The sequence below is a fragment of the Siphateles boraxobius genome, unplaced genomic scaffold (genome assembly GCF_051911475.1).
Source record: "Siphateles boraxobius isolate OS27281-9 unplaced genomic scaffold, OSU_SipBor_1 32, whole genome shotgun sequence".
NCBI classification, from domain to species: domain Eukaryota; kingdom Metazoa; phylum Chordata; class Actinopteri; order Cypriniformes; family Leuciscidae; genus Siphateles; species Siphateles boraxobius.
Window position 1 is genome coordinate 3,604,066 of NW_027508942.1, and position 18,804 is coordinate 3,622,869.

Below are 18,804 nucleotides of genomic sequence, written 5' to 3' on the forward strand. Positions count from 1 at the left end.
CTGGAATAGCCTTCCTGATATTGTTCGAGACTCAGACTCGCTGTCCCAGTTTAAAACTAGATTAAAGACGCATCTCTTTAACCAAGCATTCACTTAATGCTTAACCTTTAATACTACGGCTGAATCAGTTTGAATGCATTAACATTATGAACAGCAGCTATGCTAATTATTTCCCATCTGCCTTTCTGCTGTTATCTCGGGACGCAAGTCCCGAGGTAAATAGCGTTCGTCAGCTCCAGTTTGTATCCAGCCTCTCACGGAGACTTCAGATGCCCCAACGCCTGTGAAGAGACGACTCGACGCCTGTGAAGAGACAACTCGACGCCGGCGATATGTTATGCCATAAATTAATACATGATTAACTGACTGTATTTTTCTATGTACATTTCCGAAATGCACTTTCTGTAAAGCTGCTTTGAGACAATGTGTATTGTGAAAAGCGCTATACAAATAAATTTGAATTGAATTAAACATCCCACACTTATAATTTTGGTTTACCATAGTATGCAAGTCTGAAACATTAACCCAAAATAGTTTACAAGAGTACATAAGGACAAACCACATAAAAGGAAAATCATCAATTAGAAATTAGACTGCACAGAAATGGAAACTGAACTAAGATTACAGGTAGCCCTAATACACATTAAATGTAGTCACGCAATGCTGATGTTGTTAACATAAAAAATTTGAGAACAAAGTATAATTTGCACGGTTTGACGTGATATGATAAGTGACTGTTAGATTTAATCAGCATGATTTACTGCAATGCTTTTTTCCCTTAGTTGGTCAGAACAAAAGTGAATGTTACTTAGGACATTTTCCGGTGAAAATTCTTATGTTGGTCATACTTTCAAAAAGTATAATCTGTGTTTCTGAATGGCAGTATCCACACCGGCGGAGACTGACAGCCGAACATTCTCCTCAAAACATTAGATTCATCCGTGCTGTGCCGACCCGAGGCACAACCCACGTAAAGTTGATAATTCCGCGAATAACTGCTATTGAAGATTTCGAACAGAGATGGCGACAAAGAGGAAAAACTACGGACTGCAGCTTTAAATACATGACAATCAAAAAATGTAATGAATGACATTATATTTTAGTTCAACATAAATGCTTTTGTCAGTACATTCAACACACTTTATATTTCAAAGACAAATATTAGTAATTATAAAATTACACAAAGATGTATTTAAGTCCTACTTAAGTGTGTTAAAAAAGCACTCAATTTCAGCTAACTGTATTTAAACTCTAATACATTTTTTATTTAATTGCATTTAACTGTCCAAAAATATTACAATCAGTTTATACTAAACTATATTATTTTAGAGTATATTATTTCCATAATACAGTAAGCACTCTTAAAAACAAAGAAAAAAAGGGTAACACTTTATTTTAAAGTGTCCTTGTTACATTAACATTTAGCAGACAATTTTATCCAAAGCGAAAAGGAAAGAACAACGCAAGAAGTGCTGAAAATACAAAGTACAGGCATTGCTCAGAGTAGCAAAAACCAGACTAGGGAGGATTTAAAGGAGAAGGAAAGATTTTTTTTTTTTACTTGTTACATGTACTTACCATAGTAATAACAGTAAATTGTGCATAATTACATGCAACTAACCCTCAACCAAATTCTAATCCTACCCTCAATGTAGTTGCTTAATATTTCTCAGTACTTAAATATAAAATAACACTGTAACAATGACACCTTAAAGTAAAGTGTAACCCAAAAAAAAATAACCCTGACTTTTGAATGACAAACACAACATATTTGGCATCCACAAATGAAGTTATATTGAGTCAGCAACAGATAGAGAAACTCACATTGTGTATTTTGGGTTTAAAATGTTATTTATTTTACTTGTGACGATGCAGTCTTTTCCACAAAACTGTTTACACACTAATTTAGCTGAGGTTATTTGTTCAGGTAAACCACATTTTTCCATTTCTCTTGCTCCTCAGTTTGAAAGAGATGGAAGGGCTTGAACCTTACGCTCCACTTCCTTGCAGTACTTGTCTGAGAGCCCAGCTGCCCTGCGGTCAGAAGGGGAAATATGTAATTGTCTTTCTAAATCATTGCAAGATGTGTGTGACCATGAAACGACGAGTCCAACATCCAGTCACATAAAACACATCAAATAAAAAAGAAGATTTTCAGGGTATCCCACAACCTCTATATCCGGACACTTAAGCCACACTTACTGGGATAGTTCACCCAAAAATGAAAATTCTGTCATTAATTACACACACTCATGTTGTTCAACCCCGTAAGACCTTCGTTCATCTTTGGAACACAAATGAAGATATTTTTGATTAAATCTGAGAGCTGGATCAATCCTCCATAGGCTTCTAAAGGATTGAAACTTGTTCCCCGAAAAGTTATTAAAGACATTGTTAAAATAGTCCAAGTGACTACAGTGGCTCAATCTTAAGTTTATCAAGTGACGGGAATACTTTTTGTGCGCAAACCCCCCAAAAATAACAACTTTCAACTATTCATTTCCTTCTCTGTGGGCCTCGAGTCAGGTCACTAGTGTAACAGGGTAAGCTTCTGTTGTTGTACGTCACACGAATCACACACATGACCAGCGTCGGCCAATAGTGAGCCTACGTGTGAGGTACTACTACTCTATCACACTACGTTAACTGACTCGAGGCCCACAGAGAAGGAAATTAATAGTTGAAATAAAGTCGTTATTTTGGGGGGGGGGGTTTGCGCACAATCCCTTAAAGGGGGGGTGAAATGCTCAGTTTCACTCAATCTCATGTTAATCTTGAGTACCTATAGAGTAGTATTGCATCCTTCATATCTCCAAAAAGTCTTTAGTTTTATTATATTTATAAAAGAAAGATAGGCTGTACCGAGTCTTTCCGGAAAAACCCGAGCGGGTGGAGGCGTACTGTGTGGGCGTAGCTAAATAATCACGACACGAGCGCGCGAAGCTTTTGCGTTGAGAGCGTCTGGAAGCTGTGAGTGACATCCGAAAATAAACCATGTGTTGAGCATCCGAGTGCGCAATTCACCTTCACTCGCGTGCAGGAAAAACAAACGAAACGCTGTTCAGTGCTGTTTATCCTCTTGCAGGATTTTATTAGCAAGCTTCACTTGAACATCACATCAGTTCACATGTTCTCTCAACTTAGAAACATGAGACGTAAAGAAAAACGTGACGTCATCACGTACATAACCGTATACCTTCAAATAAAACAATACGGGTAGTCAATACCGTAATACAATGTATAAGGGTGCAATACGTTTAACACCCCCACTCACTCTTAGCCCATTGTATTTTCTATAACATCAAATTAAACATAAAATAAAATTTTCTCCTTTACATAAATTGAATGTATACAAAACATTTTAACACTTTTAAGTTCCAAACATATCCCGACTAAACCTCTTTAACTTCTGCTTGGTGGCTGGCTTTGTCATTATGTCAGCAACCATTGTCTCTGTAGGACAATATTCCAAAATAACTTTGCCATCATTTACAATTTCTCTTATGAAATGGTATTTGATATCAATGTGCTTGCACCTTTGCCTACAGATTGGGTTTCTGGCTAGTGCAATGGTACCTTGGTTGTCTTCGAACACCTTTGTTTGTGCATATTTGTATGTGTCCATACCCTTAAGCAACTGTTCTAGGTAGATACATTCCTGCATGGCTGATGCCAAAGATATGTACTCTGCTTCGCAAGTAGATAACGCTACTGTCGGTTGTTTTCTGGTTTTCCATGAGATCAAAGAGCTTTCTTCACTCAGATTAACACAGTACCCTGAAGTACTACGTCTGTCTTTTGTGTCAGATGCCCAGTCGGCGTCACTATACACTCTCAGACCTAGCCTCTCTGTATCATTTCTCCTGAAGCATAATTGCTGTTCTGCTGTACCTTTAAGGTACCTGAACACATGTTTAACTGTGTTCCAGTGCTGTTCTGTTGGTTCAGCAAAATACTGAGATAATTTACTGACAACAAAACTTAGGTCTGGTCTTGTACAAGTGGACAAGTATATTAAACTTCCTACTGCCTCCCTGAACATCTTTGGCTCTTTCATTTTTTCTGCATTTTCTGTAAAATCAAGTTTTGGTTCACATGGCGTTTCCCTTGATTTACAGTTCTGCATGTTGAAACGATCTAGTATTCTTCTCACATATCTTTCCTGTGACATTTTAACTAGACCCTCTGCTTGTTCAAAATCTATGCCCAGGAAGTGTCTCAACCTTCCCATGTCTTTCATTTTGAACCTTTGTGTGAGCATTTCTTTTACACTTTCCAGAACACTTTCACTGTTAGCAGCTAGGATTAAATCATCAACCCATACTATCAGGATTACTTTCTCATCTGGCTTTTCTTTAGTGTATACGCAATTGTCAGCTGGGTTCTGTGTAAAACCGTTCTCAGTCAAACATACATGTAGCAAAGCATTCCAGTTCCTACCAGATTGCTTAAGGCCATAGAGAGATTTTTTTAGCATGCATACTAATTTTTCATCCTTTTCAGATTTTTGCTCATAACCCTCTGGTTGTTCCATATAGATTTCGTGATCTATAGGTGCATGCAAGTAAGCTGTCTCGACATCCATTTGGTGCAAGATTAGGTTTTCCTGTGCTGCTTTTTGCAAAACTATTCTCACACTTGTCATGTCAGCTGTTGGGGAGAATGTCTCATCATAGTCAGTCCCTTTTTTCTGACTGTATCCTTTCGCCACAAATCTTGCCTTGTATTTTTCAGATCCGTCAATGTCTCTTTTAAGTCCGTAAACCCATCTTCCTCCGACTGGTTGTTTTCCTGGTGGTAGTTTAGTGAGTGTGAAGGTCTTGTTCTCTTCCAATGATCGCATTTCTTTGTCCATAGCATCCTTCCATTGCTTGGATTTTGTTGATGTTATGGCATCCTGGTAGGTTTGAGGTATATCACATACTGCCCTGTAGCAAAAATCTATGCATGTTTGCAGTTTGTCTTCAGCATCCTCAGTTTCAAAATCATGTAGGTAAGCTGGCTTCTTCCTGGTTCTTGGGGGGTTCTTTCTGATCTCGGATTCTGTAGCTCTACCCGATTGATTGGGAGCAGCCTGTTCGGGCAAAGTCTCTGAAACAACACTTTGAACACCATGATCTGGTTCATCCTCCACATTATCGGCGGCACTGACTTCACTGCTGAAGATATTTGGATCCATGTCTTCACATCTTGTGTATGTCTCAGATGTTCGTTTTTCTCTTTCACTGGTTGTCTGTGTTGTGAACTTCACCAATCTGTGTTTTTGGACTTTTCCGGTGTTAGGGTAGTATACTAGACAGGCGGGGCTGTTCTTGTCGTAGCCTATAAAAACACCTTGTTCGCATCTTGAGTCCAGTTTGCTCTTCTCTTGTTTGTAAGCAAAACATATTGATCCGAATTTCTGCATTTTTGAAACATCTGGCTTTTTCCCTGTGAATAACTCATATGGCGTTTTCTTTGTGCGTCTACTGTAACACCTATTTCTCACGTAGGCTGATGTTTGCATTGCGTAGTTCCACAACTCATCTGGCAACTCGCTCTCTATCAGCAAGCATCTGCTCATATCAAAAAGTGTTCTCCATCCTCTCTCCGCTGTGCCATTCTGATGTGGCGAATAAGGTGCAGATGTTTCATGTCTAATCTTACTCCTTGTCAACAGCGTTTGGAAATCTCGACTCATGAATTCAGTGCCGTTTTCTGAACGGATACACTTGGTTTCTCCATAAGGTGCAATGTCAGCTAAAAACTTCTCAGTAGCTTGTATTGTGTCACCTTTAGTTTTCAGGAAGTACACAAACATCGTACCTGAATAGTCATCTGTAAATGACTGTGCATATCTGTGTCCTTCTTTGCTCTGTGTTGGCATGGGACCGGCCAGATCCGTGTGAATCAGTTCCAGAGGTTTCTTTACTTTTCTGTCTGGCTCCCGGTTTCTGGTCTGCGTGAATTTTCCTTTTGTACACACTTCGCATAACTGTTCCGGTCTCATTTTGTTTCCTCTTATCTCCATGCCTCTTACTACACCTTGTAGCTTCTGTACATCTTCATGGTTACAATGTCCCAAAATTTCATGCCAGGTTTGTAAATCATGACACACTTTGCACTGGTCAACGCCCTCTTCTAGTGTTGGTAAATAGTACAAGTTTCCACTTTCATGTATATCAAACCTGCTTCCGTCTTTGGTAATCAAGTGGCTGTCTCCCTTTTTGAAAATGACTGTTGCTCTTCCATTTGTTGCTCTAGCTACCGAGAAAATGTCATGTGGGTATGAAGGCATGTATAGTGCGTCCCGTAGCTGTGCAGTGTGCTGCTTTCCAGCATCATCTATGAGATAAATCACTGCCGTTCCTCTTTGTTGCGCCATTCCACTGCACTTCGTACCGTCGGCTAATTCTACTGAATGAGTCTCTGGTTGAAATGAGTTATCAAAACTTCTGAATTTTGTGATGTCACTCACAATGTGAGACGTCGCTCCAGCGTCTACCATGATGCCTTTCATCTTCACTTTGTTCTGCGGTTTTTCATATTCTGAGTGTTCAGCTTTGAAGAGATGATCTTGGTCATTAACGTGTTCTTCTGTAACTTTTCTGACGCCATCTTGGTCGCCCTTTTTCTTGCACAGGAACTCCGCGTGTGTACTATTTTTACAATGACTGCACCACACTCTCTTGTAACACTTTCTCGCTCTGTGTCCCTTTATTCCACATTTGTAACATGTCACATTTGTGTCTTCCTCTTTTCTTTCTTTTGTGTGGTACCTGAGAGGACCTTTTCCTTGTCTCGTCTGCGTCTTCATCACATTATCTGTGGATTCAGTTACTTTCATTTTCTCTGCCTCTTCGTAAATTCGCAGTCTTCTCTTAAAATCTGTGAACGTAACGTCGTCCTCATTCTGTGTTATGTGGACGGCTAGCGGTTTGAAAATATCTGGTAATCCACGGAGAATCATTGCTATGGTTAATCCATCACTCATGGCTTCTCCAGCATCTCTCAGTGCTGTGATGATGTTTTCTGCTCTTATCAAGTAGTCAGTAACACTCTCGTTGTCTGCCATGCGTAGCTGAGTTAACGATGTGTACATATTTATTATCCGTGGCTTGCTTTTCCCAGAATAATGCTCTTTCAGTATTTTAAGGGCTTTCCTGCCATCGTCAGCAGCTTCATGTCTTATCAGTGATAGGCTTTTATCATCTATCAGTCTTACAAGTTCAGCATAACAATCAGCATTCTTCCGTCTGTCTTCGGCTAGCTGTTCCGCGTTAGCATCAGTGGGCTCATGCAAGATAGTTTCTTTTAACTTTAGAGTGTGTAAACAGCTTAAGAATCTCGTTTCCCAAAGATCATATTTGTCTTCGGATCCATCAAACAAAGATTGATTTGCTAGGACTCCTACCGCTCTGTTTGCCATCTTCCCGCCGACTTTTCTTCTTAGGTCACTTCAGTTAGCTGCTTCTCTAGCTTCATAGAACGCGTAACGTTGATACGGCGCGTCTGTCTTTACTCACGCTCGTTTGTTTCCGTGCCTGGGCCCATAACCTGTTGAGCATCCGAGTGCGCAATTCACCTTCACTCGCGTGCAGGAAAAACAAACGAAACGCTGTTCAGTGCTGTTTATCCTCTTGCAGGATTTTATTAGCAAGCTTCACTTGAACATCACATCAGTTCACATGTTCTCTCAACTTAGAAACATGAGACGTAAAGAAAAACGTGACGTCATCACGTACATAACCGTATACCTTCAAATAAAACAATACGGGTAGTCAATACCGTAATACAATGTATAAGGGTGCAATACGTTTAACACCATGGCTAACAATCAGATTCAGCCAATCATTATATAAAGAAATAATTAAATAAATAAATACCATGTGGTTCTTTACTGGCAACATGACTTTCACAATAATAACCTTGCTAGACTACAATCAAATAGTAATCCCATGCCTAACAAGGATCTAAACAATATAAGGGCTCGTTCATACAGAACGCGTTTTGGCTCACAAAAACGTGAGATGGGCAGTGAAATGGGTGAAAAACATAAGGTCTCGAGCGTTTTTTTAAAAATAGAAATGATTTGAACTTGAGCGCAGTGTTTTTAGAACACCATGTCATGCGCGAGTTTTACAACATTTGTGTGTTGTAAACAGACAGACTGGTTTATGAGGACATGATTTATTTTTACAATAAACAAACTGACACCTACAGTGGCCAGCTAAACAAATGTATTTAAACACACACCATACATCGCATGCTCCATAGATACATTAACTGTATGTGATCATGTTGTTTACTTTCTGTGCTTACACGCCGATAGTTAACAACTCACAGACATTTGAAGCAGTTTTACTCACCGCCTGCGGTTCCAACGCACGACCGTGAACCTTTATCGTTGGGACTGCTCCATCTTTGAGTATTAGGCGATCTGCAAATCCGGCGTTGAACTGGGCCTTGTTTATAAAACTATTACTGTCGAAATGAAGGGAACAAACAAAAACACTTGCACAACTCCGTTGCTGCTCTGGAAAAACAAAATCCATCCACAGGTCCCTTAACGCTGGGTTCTTTGGAAATTTGTGCAATGTTGTTTTGCCCTGGCAACCAAAAACACACTTTTTTGGTGCCATTTTTTTAATTGCAGCGCAGCCGAGCCCAGCGCTCTGATGGGCATAGGCGTACTCTCGCACGCACTAGGCTACAGATGCGCGCGCGCCCTTCCGGGAGAAGTGCCCTTAAGACCCGTATAAGGAAATTCCGGCGACTCTGACGTCACACAGGCCCGTATTCGAAAAAAACTTTCCGAAACTTGTGACAAACCGGAAGGAGTATTTTTGGAACAGAATTACTCCATCAAACTTACAACTTCATTTTTGAAACTTTGTCCATGTTTAGCATGGGAATCCAACTCTTTAACAGTGTGAAAAACTCACTATGCATGAAACAGCATTTCACCCCCCCTTTAAGAAGCCTATGGAGGAGTGATCCAGCTCTCAGATTTAATCAAAAATATCTTAATTCCTGTTCCGAAGATGAACAAAGGTCTTACGGGGTTGGAACAACATGAGGGTGAGTAATTACTGACAGAATTTTCATTTTTGAGTGAACTATCTCTTTAAATGAATGTCATTGCATTACATAAAAACCCTAAATGGCAGAAATACAGTGCAAACAAAAAAAACTTTTCACACAATAAGCTTGTTTTGCTTTAAATTATTGTTTTGATTTAAATTATTATTATTCATTGTCTTATTCTATTTAAGGTCTTTTTGCACTTTTTGAAAATGTAGTTGTGGGCCTGTAAATTAAATGCAAGCTTCATTGATGATTAAACATTTATGTCAGTGTCCTCTTTGCTCCGCAATTTTTCTCTGCGTGAGAAAATGGATGTGTGTCGTGAGAGCGTGTGAAAAGGGCCAATTGCTTGAGTCTCACACTGAATGCGTGAGAGTTGGCAGCTCTGAATGTTTGATTACGATGCTGGATTACTCAAATAAACTGCATTTGGATCCTCAACCTTTGTGTCTCAGAGCAGTTTGTGATAATAGCAAGCAGATTTCTCGCTATCTTCCTTTTTCTTGGAGTGGTAGGGCACCCGTGATTGAAATACTAAAATGACTTGCTTTATACAAAGTTATGGTTCAAATAATTTTTAAATAAAAAATTTAATTAAAAAAATTACAATCTTTTGGCCCTTAGACTTGTTCCCACTTTTCATCCCATTACTAAAAACCCTGAATGCCACTTGGTGTGATATTTTGTAGTTAATGCAAAGAAATTCATACATTTTTAATTGTGCCATAAGTGTCCAAACACTTTTTGAGGCCACTGTGTCTTCTTTCCTGTATGCAATCATTCCTTATTTCATTACTCATTCATAATTCATATTTTCATTACAGTCTTATGTAATTTTTAGGGCTGCCCTGAGTAAAGTTTTTTTTTTGGTTGACTAGTAGTTCATTTAAGCCATTACTCGAATAGTTGCACGTTTATGACATTCATTTAATTACTTAAATTACTTTTAATAATTTATTGATAAACTCGTGTTCATGAGTCAATGTCGGTGGCAAAGAGAATAGTGTATATATAGAGAGAAATGCATTTTTCTGTCTACTTTACTCTAAGGACATACCGGAGTTCCCTTAGCTTCTTTTCTTTAATCTCGTCCAGTCGGGCTCTGCGACTGCGCGCCTCCTCTTCCAGTCGTTCCCCCTCTCGAAACAGCTCTCTGCGCTGGCTGACGGCCTGCACTTCTCTCTCCCGTACCTGCTGCCTCACAGCCTCAGCATGCCTTTGGATGTGTTGATGCCGCTGCTCCTCTTTTTCTCGTTCTTTCTCAATGAGATCCTGCTGTGCCCTGGAAAAGGAGTATACAGCATACAATCTTCAATTACTACATTTACATGCAGCCAATAACCCGTTCAAAACCGGGATATTAGCAATAACCTGGTCACGCACAGCCATGTAAACACTGGCAAAAACCCGAATATGCTCATATCCCGGATTTTAAAAACCGGGATATGATACCTGGGGTACCCCTTTTCTAACCCGAATTTTTGGTCATGTAAACGCGTATCGGCATATCCCCATCAAAAGGAACATAGATTTGTGTTCTTGGTCTTTTGAGTAGAGGAACTTCTCAACGCATACAAAAACCTGTGTGCAGTATACCGGAAGTAAACATGTCGAGATGCAGCACAGCGTACTTTTGGAGCGAGGAGGAGACCAATTTCTTTATTAGTGTGGTGAAAACCATGAATATAATGTCTTTTGTTGACGGCAGAAAGTACCGAGATAGTGAGATTTACAAGAAGGTGACCGAAAAGTCACACTGCTGGTGGGTCATTACCGGCACCAAAGCGCAAACAAAGGCGATCCCTATCTGCCCCGAACTATTCATTATCCGTGTGCTGCTGTTGTTGTTGTTGTTGTCTTTGGATACATGAAGAAGAATCGGAAATGACGCATATTGCGTCTTAAGGTTGTCCAGACGCTAACCGTGCATCGCCGTTTACATCGGGATATTGCGATTCCATGTAAACAGGAGTAACTCTCTCTGCTCACGCATGTAAACGGGTTATTCCTAATGTTTCAGAAACCCGAATAGTGACCTTAACCCGACCATGACCCGAATAATGGCTGCATGTAAACGTAGTGAATGTAATCTTTGTCCATTCTCCCCTCCTCCACTTTCATAAGATAAAATGTTCTGTCAGAAAGCACAGTGAATTATAGAGGTAGTTGTTTAATTTTCAGGTTGGCTCAGTGGGTTTTGTAATGCTTATGCTGCATTATAATAAACAATAAAAGCTTACCGCAGTGAAACATTCTGCTCAAGACGTGCTTGCAAAAATTGGTTCTGGTCTATCTGCTTGATCATTTCGGGCTCGAAATGATTCGGTTATACCGATGCCATTATAACCTGTTCGTTTATAATTGCTTTCAGTTTGCAATTATGCAACGGGCGTTGAGGATTTTGGCCTATCATAATGCACTGGGTCAGCTGGCCAATCAGAGCACTCTGGGCTTTTCGGAACAAGGGGCTTTCTAGAAATAAGAGGCTATGCAATAATGTACAGTATGTAAACAAATGCTGTGTTTTTATAACATAAAAGCAAGTTAACCTATTATATTGCACCCAATAAACAAAATAATGAACTTTAAAAATAGCATCATTTGACCCCTTTAAAATGCAGAAATGCAGATCGGGGGGCCTCCGAATCCCCCTAGCAAGCTAAGCTTTTGGACCTCTGTATTTCTAAAACCTTGTGTGCGGCCATGGTAATAGGACTTGATACATGTGATGGTGTTTGTACCTCAGGACCCTCTCAAACTCTGCTCTCTCTCGTCCAGCTTCAATTGACAGCAAGTGCTCCTTATGAGTGACTTGCACCAAACGAGCGGCCTTTAGCTTCGCTTCCACTTCCAGCTTTTTCATAGTCTGCTCTTTCTCTTTTCTTCTCCATTCCCTCGCAGCCGCTTCCTGGTTCCTCCGTGCCCTGATCTCATCCTCACAGTTCAGAGAAAAACTAATTTATTTGAAATCCAGAATCCAGCATGCCATCATGGGTATACATCTCATATAAAGGAATTTAATAATTTTTTATAAAGACATACTGTAACATTTTACCTGCTCAGCTTTATGGTCTCTGTCCCGTTCTTGAAGAGCTCTCAGTCGCGCCACTTCCTTCTCTTTTTCTTTCTTGATTCGTATCTGCTCAGCTTCATACTCTGCCTCTCGTTCCTAGAAGTAATTTAACACATCTGGGATTAATGTGACTATTCAATGTGGCTTGGTGGGAAAGCCAACTGCAGCTGCTGATGTTGCCAGGCCTTTGAAGTTTTTCTTTTTTAGCTTGTTTCAACATTTTTTCTATGAAAGGAATCTGTAGGTTAGACTTGAAAAGATATTTTTTTCCCTTGTGGTCCACTTCTAATATTGTGCAAAATCAATGGAATGCCCAGGGTAGCAATGGCACCATATCAAAGCTACCACAATATACTAATGGTTTGGAAATAATGTTTTTTATTTGTGTATGGTGTATTTTTACAAATTATTAAATTATGCATGTATATATGTATGTATTTGAGGAGCGGAGAAGAGTGTCTTCGTCTAGCATGTGTTGTCGAGTCATAGCCAATCCTGTACAAGCCGTCTGTAGTAGTACTTTTTACAAAAAGAGATCAGGGAAAATTTTATCTCACATTATACGGCCAATTCACACTGCGGAAACAGACAGCAACGGACAGTTTGTCGGGTGTTGTCGCAGCAGTGCGTTACACCTGTTGGTATCTATTGGCATGGGCTTATGGGGCTTTTTGCCGATTTAACATGCTGAATCATGCTTGTCGGGTTATGGAATGTCTGAGAAGTGACGTACTGTAATCTGGTGTTTGTTCACGTTGGTCGCTGTCTGTCGGTGCAGTGTGAATTGGCCTATATGAATGTTTAATTAATCTTATTTATTGTATTTGATTAACAAGGTAAGAGCTGCAAGAACAGTCTGCCCCTGATTTTAAAGTTTAAGATTAAGATTACAGTGGTGGAGGACAAGAGAGGCGATACTGAAACCTATTAAAAATACTTTTCTTACCAACTTCTTGGTTGTATACTCTACAGCACGCAGATCTGCTAATCTCTCTTCTTCCTTTTTCCGCTCTTTAGCAAGCAGGTTCTCCTCATTTATCCTCTGAATCTCCTGAAGCAAATTCCTCTGCTCCTCCTTCTTCCTTTCAATGACCTGAGAACATTACACAAAGAGTGAATTCGCATGTGAGTTCGAAAACTACCTGTACATTTGATTCAAATTGATCTAGAGATTCATTGCATGTACCTTGAGCTCCTCCATCTGCATCTTTTCCATGTTTTCCAGCAACTGCTGACCCTCCTGCTCCTTCATCTCATCCTGAAGCATTTTCTCCTCCAGACGCATCTGGATCTGGTCGAGGACGCGCAGCTTCCCGCTTTAATAACACCCACCCATCAACCAGGGAGCATTACATTGTATGTAGAGTATATAGAATATAGAGTGTAAATATCCTTACTGAATCATCTGCTCTTTGCGCAGTTGTTCGATTTGTTCCTGAGTTTCTAAGGCCCGGCGACGCTCCACCTCCATGATGGCATCCAGCCTTTTCTCCTCCTCCAGCCACTTTGTGCGGTTCAGTTTCTTCTCCTCAATCTGCGCATCCCGAACAACATGGCACTGCACTTTCTGAATCAACTGCAGGAGTACAAAGACAACATTTGCATGTAGGAAATAACCACTGCGTCATGGTTTGGCTTGTTAGTGTGGTCCTTTCTACCTCATTGAGCTTCTTGACTTCGTCCTCTTGTTCCATTCTCAGGGTGTTGGCTCGTTCCAACAGGTACTGAGCACGGTCCCTCGCCTCTATCTCCAGCTCACTGAGGTTCTGGTTCTTCTGCCGAGAGAGGTCCGCCTGACGCATCTGTGCTTTTCTCTGCTCTGCAGAATCCTGATATGACAACAACCAGATCAGGGGCGTTTCCTCAGGGGAGGCAGTACCTCCTCAAAAAATAGGATAACAAAAAAAAAAAAAAAAAAAAACTATTTTTTTTGTTATAAATAAAAATATTAACAGAACCCCTAAAGTGTGCGGTAGGTTTAGTGGGGGGTAATTAAGAATGAATGGGGGAAAGTCACGTGAGATGAGGTACTGCCTCCTTCTATCGCGCTATGATTGGTTCGTGTGATAAATCCCGCCTCCTGTTTCCATGCGCATTCCACGTTCGCTAATAATATTTTATTGTTTTAATAAATAGAACAATAATTACATTGTTAAAATACAAAATAGAATTGTATTTGATTTCTTTTTTTCTTTTTTGATGTAATGTAGAGTAATGTTTATTTAACCAGGAAAATGTGACAACATGAAGTGTAACTGGGACATGAATTTACAGTTGATTAAAAATAAATAAAAAAACTACAGAAAACTTTTTGCCTCCTCATTGCAGAACACTACTGCACGCCACTGAACTAATTATACAATTCCTGAAGCATATAGCAGTGTTTGGAAGACAAGCAAAGAATATTGTGGGGGCCATTCATACAGAACACATTTTTGCATTGAAACATGTGTGATATGGGCAGGGGAATGGGGGGAAATGAGAACCCTGTGTTATGCATGAAATGCTGCAAAAGACAAGAGACGCGAGTACAATGGTCAGAGACATCTGCCTAGCGCATGTTTACCTAGAAAAACAATGTGGAATACAATGAGTTCTGTTTGAACGGCTTGCTAAAGTGTACATGGTAAGCTTCATTTCGTTTAAATTAAAAGATGCAGAAGAGCCTTTAATGTTATTGTGTTACGTTTGTTTTTTCAGCTGCACACACAAATCAACTAATCAATGTGAAGTTCCATGTGAAATTCTTACTCACTTATTTTCACACACACAGACACACACACACACACACACGCGCGCACGCACACACACACACACACACGCGCGCGCGCACACACACACACACACACACAGTAACAACAATGGCAGTAACAAACAAGAGTAAGTTCAGGAATCAGTCTTTACACAAATTAAATATTATGAAAATGATTGAGCTGCCGATGCTTATTCTATAAAGCATGAACATTTCATGAAGACCCAGCAACATATTACATTTTTGAGTCAGCTTCTGGCTGTCACAATGGCTAGTTCATTTATTTCTAAATGATGGCACTTATAATTAAGTTTTGCATTAATTAATTAAGCTGTGCATTTCACACTCCATGTGAAAAATGAAGTGCATTTCACGATGTGTTGGGGAAATCATACACTGACTCTCAGCTCCCGTCTCAGACCGACTCTGCTGCTTCACTGAGAAGCAGAAACATTCGCACCCTGGACGCTTATATTTTTGTAAATATGCACTGTAATACTGATGTTGTACTTAGGGCACTTCATACACATTATTATTATTAAAGTAATGCTGCATTTTCTAATTTTCACTATTAATGTGATGGCGTAAATATAATGTGACCTGGGAAATAAAAAAGAGATGATGTGGTTTCATTATTTTATTCTATCAATATTAGATTAGCATTGTTTTTTCATTGAGTTTAATACCTTCTTCAATTCCATTCATGCAGAATTGTTTAATTCATTCTTGGAAAAATGTGCATGCATGAACAAAGAATAAACGTTGTTGTGGTCTTTTTAAAATAATTTCTCATGATTCAAAGGAAATGACTGAGTGAGTAAATATTATGTTATTGCAATGGAGCACTGCTAGTAAAAAGCAAAACAAGAAACATTTATATTTTATACTGGAATAATTCTGGGTGGCATATGGGCTGACAACGTATTTTCTTAAGGTGGCCCACCTAATAAAACCCCAATAGATCCGCTTATTAAAAAATATTTAAGACAAATAACAGATTGAGAGTTTGATATAGTTGGCTCACCATTGCTTCCTCGCGAGCTTGGCGTTGGGCCTCCAGCACAGAAGACTTCTCTTCTTCACTAGGGACATGAGACTCCACCATGATCCGCCTGAACTGAGCCGAGGACAGGATGACAGACTGTCCAGATGGGTCCTCACTTGGGATTCTGGTTCAACAAAACAAGAGCAAAGAGCAGGCTTAAAGGGGTTGTGAACTGCATTTTTTTATTATTAATTTTTAATGTTTCCTGAGGTGCCCTTATAATGTTAGTATGATTTTTACATCAAAAATGGTCATAATTTAGAAATAAAAGGCTCTTTGTTTTTTGAGTGCTCTGTTGGAAGGGGCGTGTCTACAGTGAGACTTCAGTGTAAACGCCCACTGCTATGATTGGCTTGCATATTAAATAAGTATTATATGTGGAACTCTCTCGAAAATATTTACTACGTTTTCACTATTACAGCTGTCGAGATAAACTAATTGTGAAAAGTGTTGATTATAGCACTATATGTAGATCTACTCCCGTCGCATGAAAGGTTGCAGCGATGAGCATGAAGCCGATGACACACATGAATGCCGTGATCTAGTCAATGTAACTCGATTTCTGCACTCTCACGAATGCTTTTATCATAACTAACAGTGCAAACACAATGTGAATAAGAGATTCATTGTGCAGTGAAGACAGCGTAATTGATTATAATGGACTTGATGGCGCTGACACAACTTGTGCTGTTTCATTGGCAGCTCTAGCGATTATAAAGGGAGTGTTTCATTGATCGCTGTCTGTATATAATTTAATCAGAGTTTAAATAACAGATTGCTACTAAGAGAAAAGATGTGAAGTTGACTGTTTAGTCACTGGCTTGATATACTGATGCTTAAACGGCAATAAACAATGAACGTCCGACTGTACATGAATTATTACATATCAGAAATCACTGATCCCAGATTAAGCATTAGAATGAAGAGGGTTACTTACATGTTGTTGCATTACTGTCGGGTTCATATCTTGCAGTAAAAGTCTGTTTGCAAAGCCTGCGCCGAAAATGCAACTGTTTTGCCAAAGAATCCACAGTGAAATGTTCCGAACAAATCATGCACATTCCTAGCATTAGGATTCTTTGGAAGGTAATGTTACTTTTAGTCCAGTGATTCTGTATCTCTCTTTTCATCTCACTAACATGCCAGTGGGCGGGGCCAAAGATGCGATGATGTAGAAGACGGTCTTTCGTCGCACTATTGCGTCATAATATGACAAAATCTGAAACTTCTTGTCTTCAGAGCTTGGTTTCAATAAAAACTGTTTTTGGACTAACAAGGAAGTTTTAAGTTCTGAAACGTACAGGATGTTTTTATACTGTAAGGACCTCGTATATGTCAAAAGATTAAGGATAATTTGATTTCTCAATTCATTACCCCTTTTAAAATAGTGAAAACACAAATGGCCAATATACACAGTTCAGGGATATACAGATTTACTGGTTTTATTCAAGTCAAATCAGGTTACACCAATCTTTTGAACAAGTAATGTAAATATCTCAATAAGGATAACTACATGTCTCCACAGTGTAAAAACCTTTTGCTTCTACTTGCCTGAGATCTCTGATGAGATCTTTAGTGATGATGCGGACTGTCTTTGGCTCTTTGCTTGCAGGAGCAGAGTGTGACATTGACCTCACGCTTCTGCCTTCAGCATCATCTTTTATCTCAGCAGCAGAATGCTGAGAAAGATTCAATAGACTGTTGGATCTTCCTTTAGTTTTCATTTAATGTCTAAGCCATAAAGTAAGCTTTTTTCTACCTGTTTGGGGGTCCCAAAAAGGGTCTCGTCCACATGAGAGGTGAGGGCCCGTGTGCGATAGCGGCGAGTCAAACCGCTGCTCCCCGACAGTTTCCCAGATGATGACCCGGCGCTTTGAGGCTGAAAAGCATGTCAAATTACCAACTAGTGAGTCGCTACGTGATTTAATTCTCAGGAGTCTTTAATACAACAACAAAACAGTTAGTTTCTGGTTAATTTTTTTTTCATTATAAAAGAACCGACTCATAACATTCATTCCTTCTGGACTTGGACTACACTTCCTGCTGAATATACACTGGTGGTTAAAAGTTTGGAATAATTTTATTTATTTATTAATTTTCATGTTTTTGACAGGATCTTCTGCTCACCAAGGCTGCATTTATTTGATCATGTATATTAACAACGTTGTTAATAATAAATGTTGCTTGAGCAGCAAATCAGCATATTAGAATGATTTCTGGAGGATGTAACGTTATTGTATTTTTCATCAAATAATTGCACCCTTGGTGAGCATACGACGCTTAAACATTTAAAAGTCTTACTCATTCCAAAATTTTGACAGCCAGAAAACAGAACATTTTATCATACTAATGCCCATAAATAGTGTATATGGTGTGTAAAGGTAGCTACTTGGTGTGTAAAAGTACTTACCATTTCTATCAAGCTGACGTGAAAAAGCTCATAGGATAGACGTTGACACAGATACTGTACAAACAGTCACGACAAAGTGAAAAGGGATGCCAGTCAAGTATTTCTAATTTATGTGTTTAAAAAAGAAATAGATAATAACACTTTGGTTGACCACAGCTAGCCTACTAGCAATAAAGCCGACTCCCCACAGTGGTAGTTTGTTATTGCGTTTCCATGGAGACGCGGTTACTGCGGTTACGGAAAGTGAATAGAAGAGTTCCTGCAAAACCGGAGACTGCCGTTTAAGGACCGCAATTCTAGGACTATTTGGGTCTTTTAATTTATGTACTAGCAGTTTATACTATTTTAGAGCACTTACTATTCGATTCTGTATTTGTGTTATTAATTATCATGAATGATTTAGTTGTATAATTATTTACAAAAAACTGTCCTAACCAACCCCTAACCCTAAACACACC

At 39.4% G+C, this 18,804-nt stretch overlaps 1 protein-coding gene across 2 annotated transcripts; it reads right to left on the bottom strand.

Moving 5' to 3' along the window:
* Positions 1-1,055: 1,055 nt before the first annotated feature.
* On the bottom strand, positions 1,056-18,529 carry cfap45 (cilia and flagella associated protein 45). 2 transcript variants are annotated; one of them, XM_077194593.1, is made up of 12 exons: positions 18,347-18,529; positions 17,696-17,815; positions 17,488-17,615; positions 15,916-16,060; positions 13,798-13,968; positions 13,537-13,715; positions 13,326-13,455; positions 13,086-13,232; positions 12,122-12,235; positions 11,808-12,001; positions 10,124-10,348; positions 1,056-2,034 (listed from the first exon to the last, which is right to left on the bottom strand). In XM_077194593.1, the coding sequence occupies exons 1-12, from the start codon at positions 18,347-18,349 to the stop codon at positions 1,959-1,961; spliced, it is 1,632 nt and encodes a 543-aa protein (XP_077050708.1). In that variant the 5' UTR covers positions 18,350-18,529; the 3' UTR covers positions 1,056-1,958. The 2 variants fall into 2 exon arrangements, with proteins under 2 accessions (XP_077050708.1, XP_077050709.1); XM_077194594.1 differs by lacking the exons at positions 17,488-17,615; positions 17,696-17,815; positions 18,347-18,529 and adding an exon at positions 16,874-16,891.
* Positions 18,530-18,804: the final 275 nt, after the last annotated feature.

Excerpts from the sequence above, each read along its gene's own strand:
- cfap45 (XM_077194593.1), bottom strand. Across the intron at positions 17,616-17,695 it reads TTTTTGGGACCCCCAAACAG|CATTCTGCTGCTGAGATAAA; the intron begins GTAGAAAAAAGC and ends AATCTTTCTCAG. Across the intron at positions 16,061-17,487 it reads GATCTCATCAGAGATCTCAG|AATCCCAAGTGAGGACCCAT; the intron begins GCAAGTAGAAGC and ends TTGTTGAACCAG.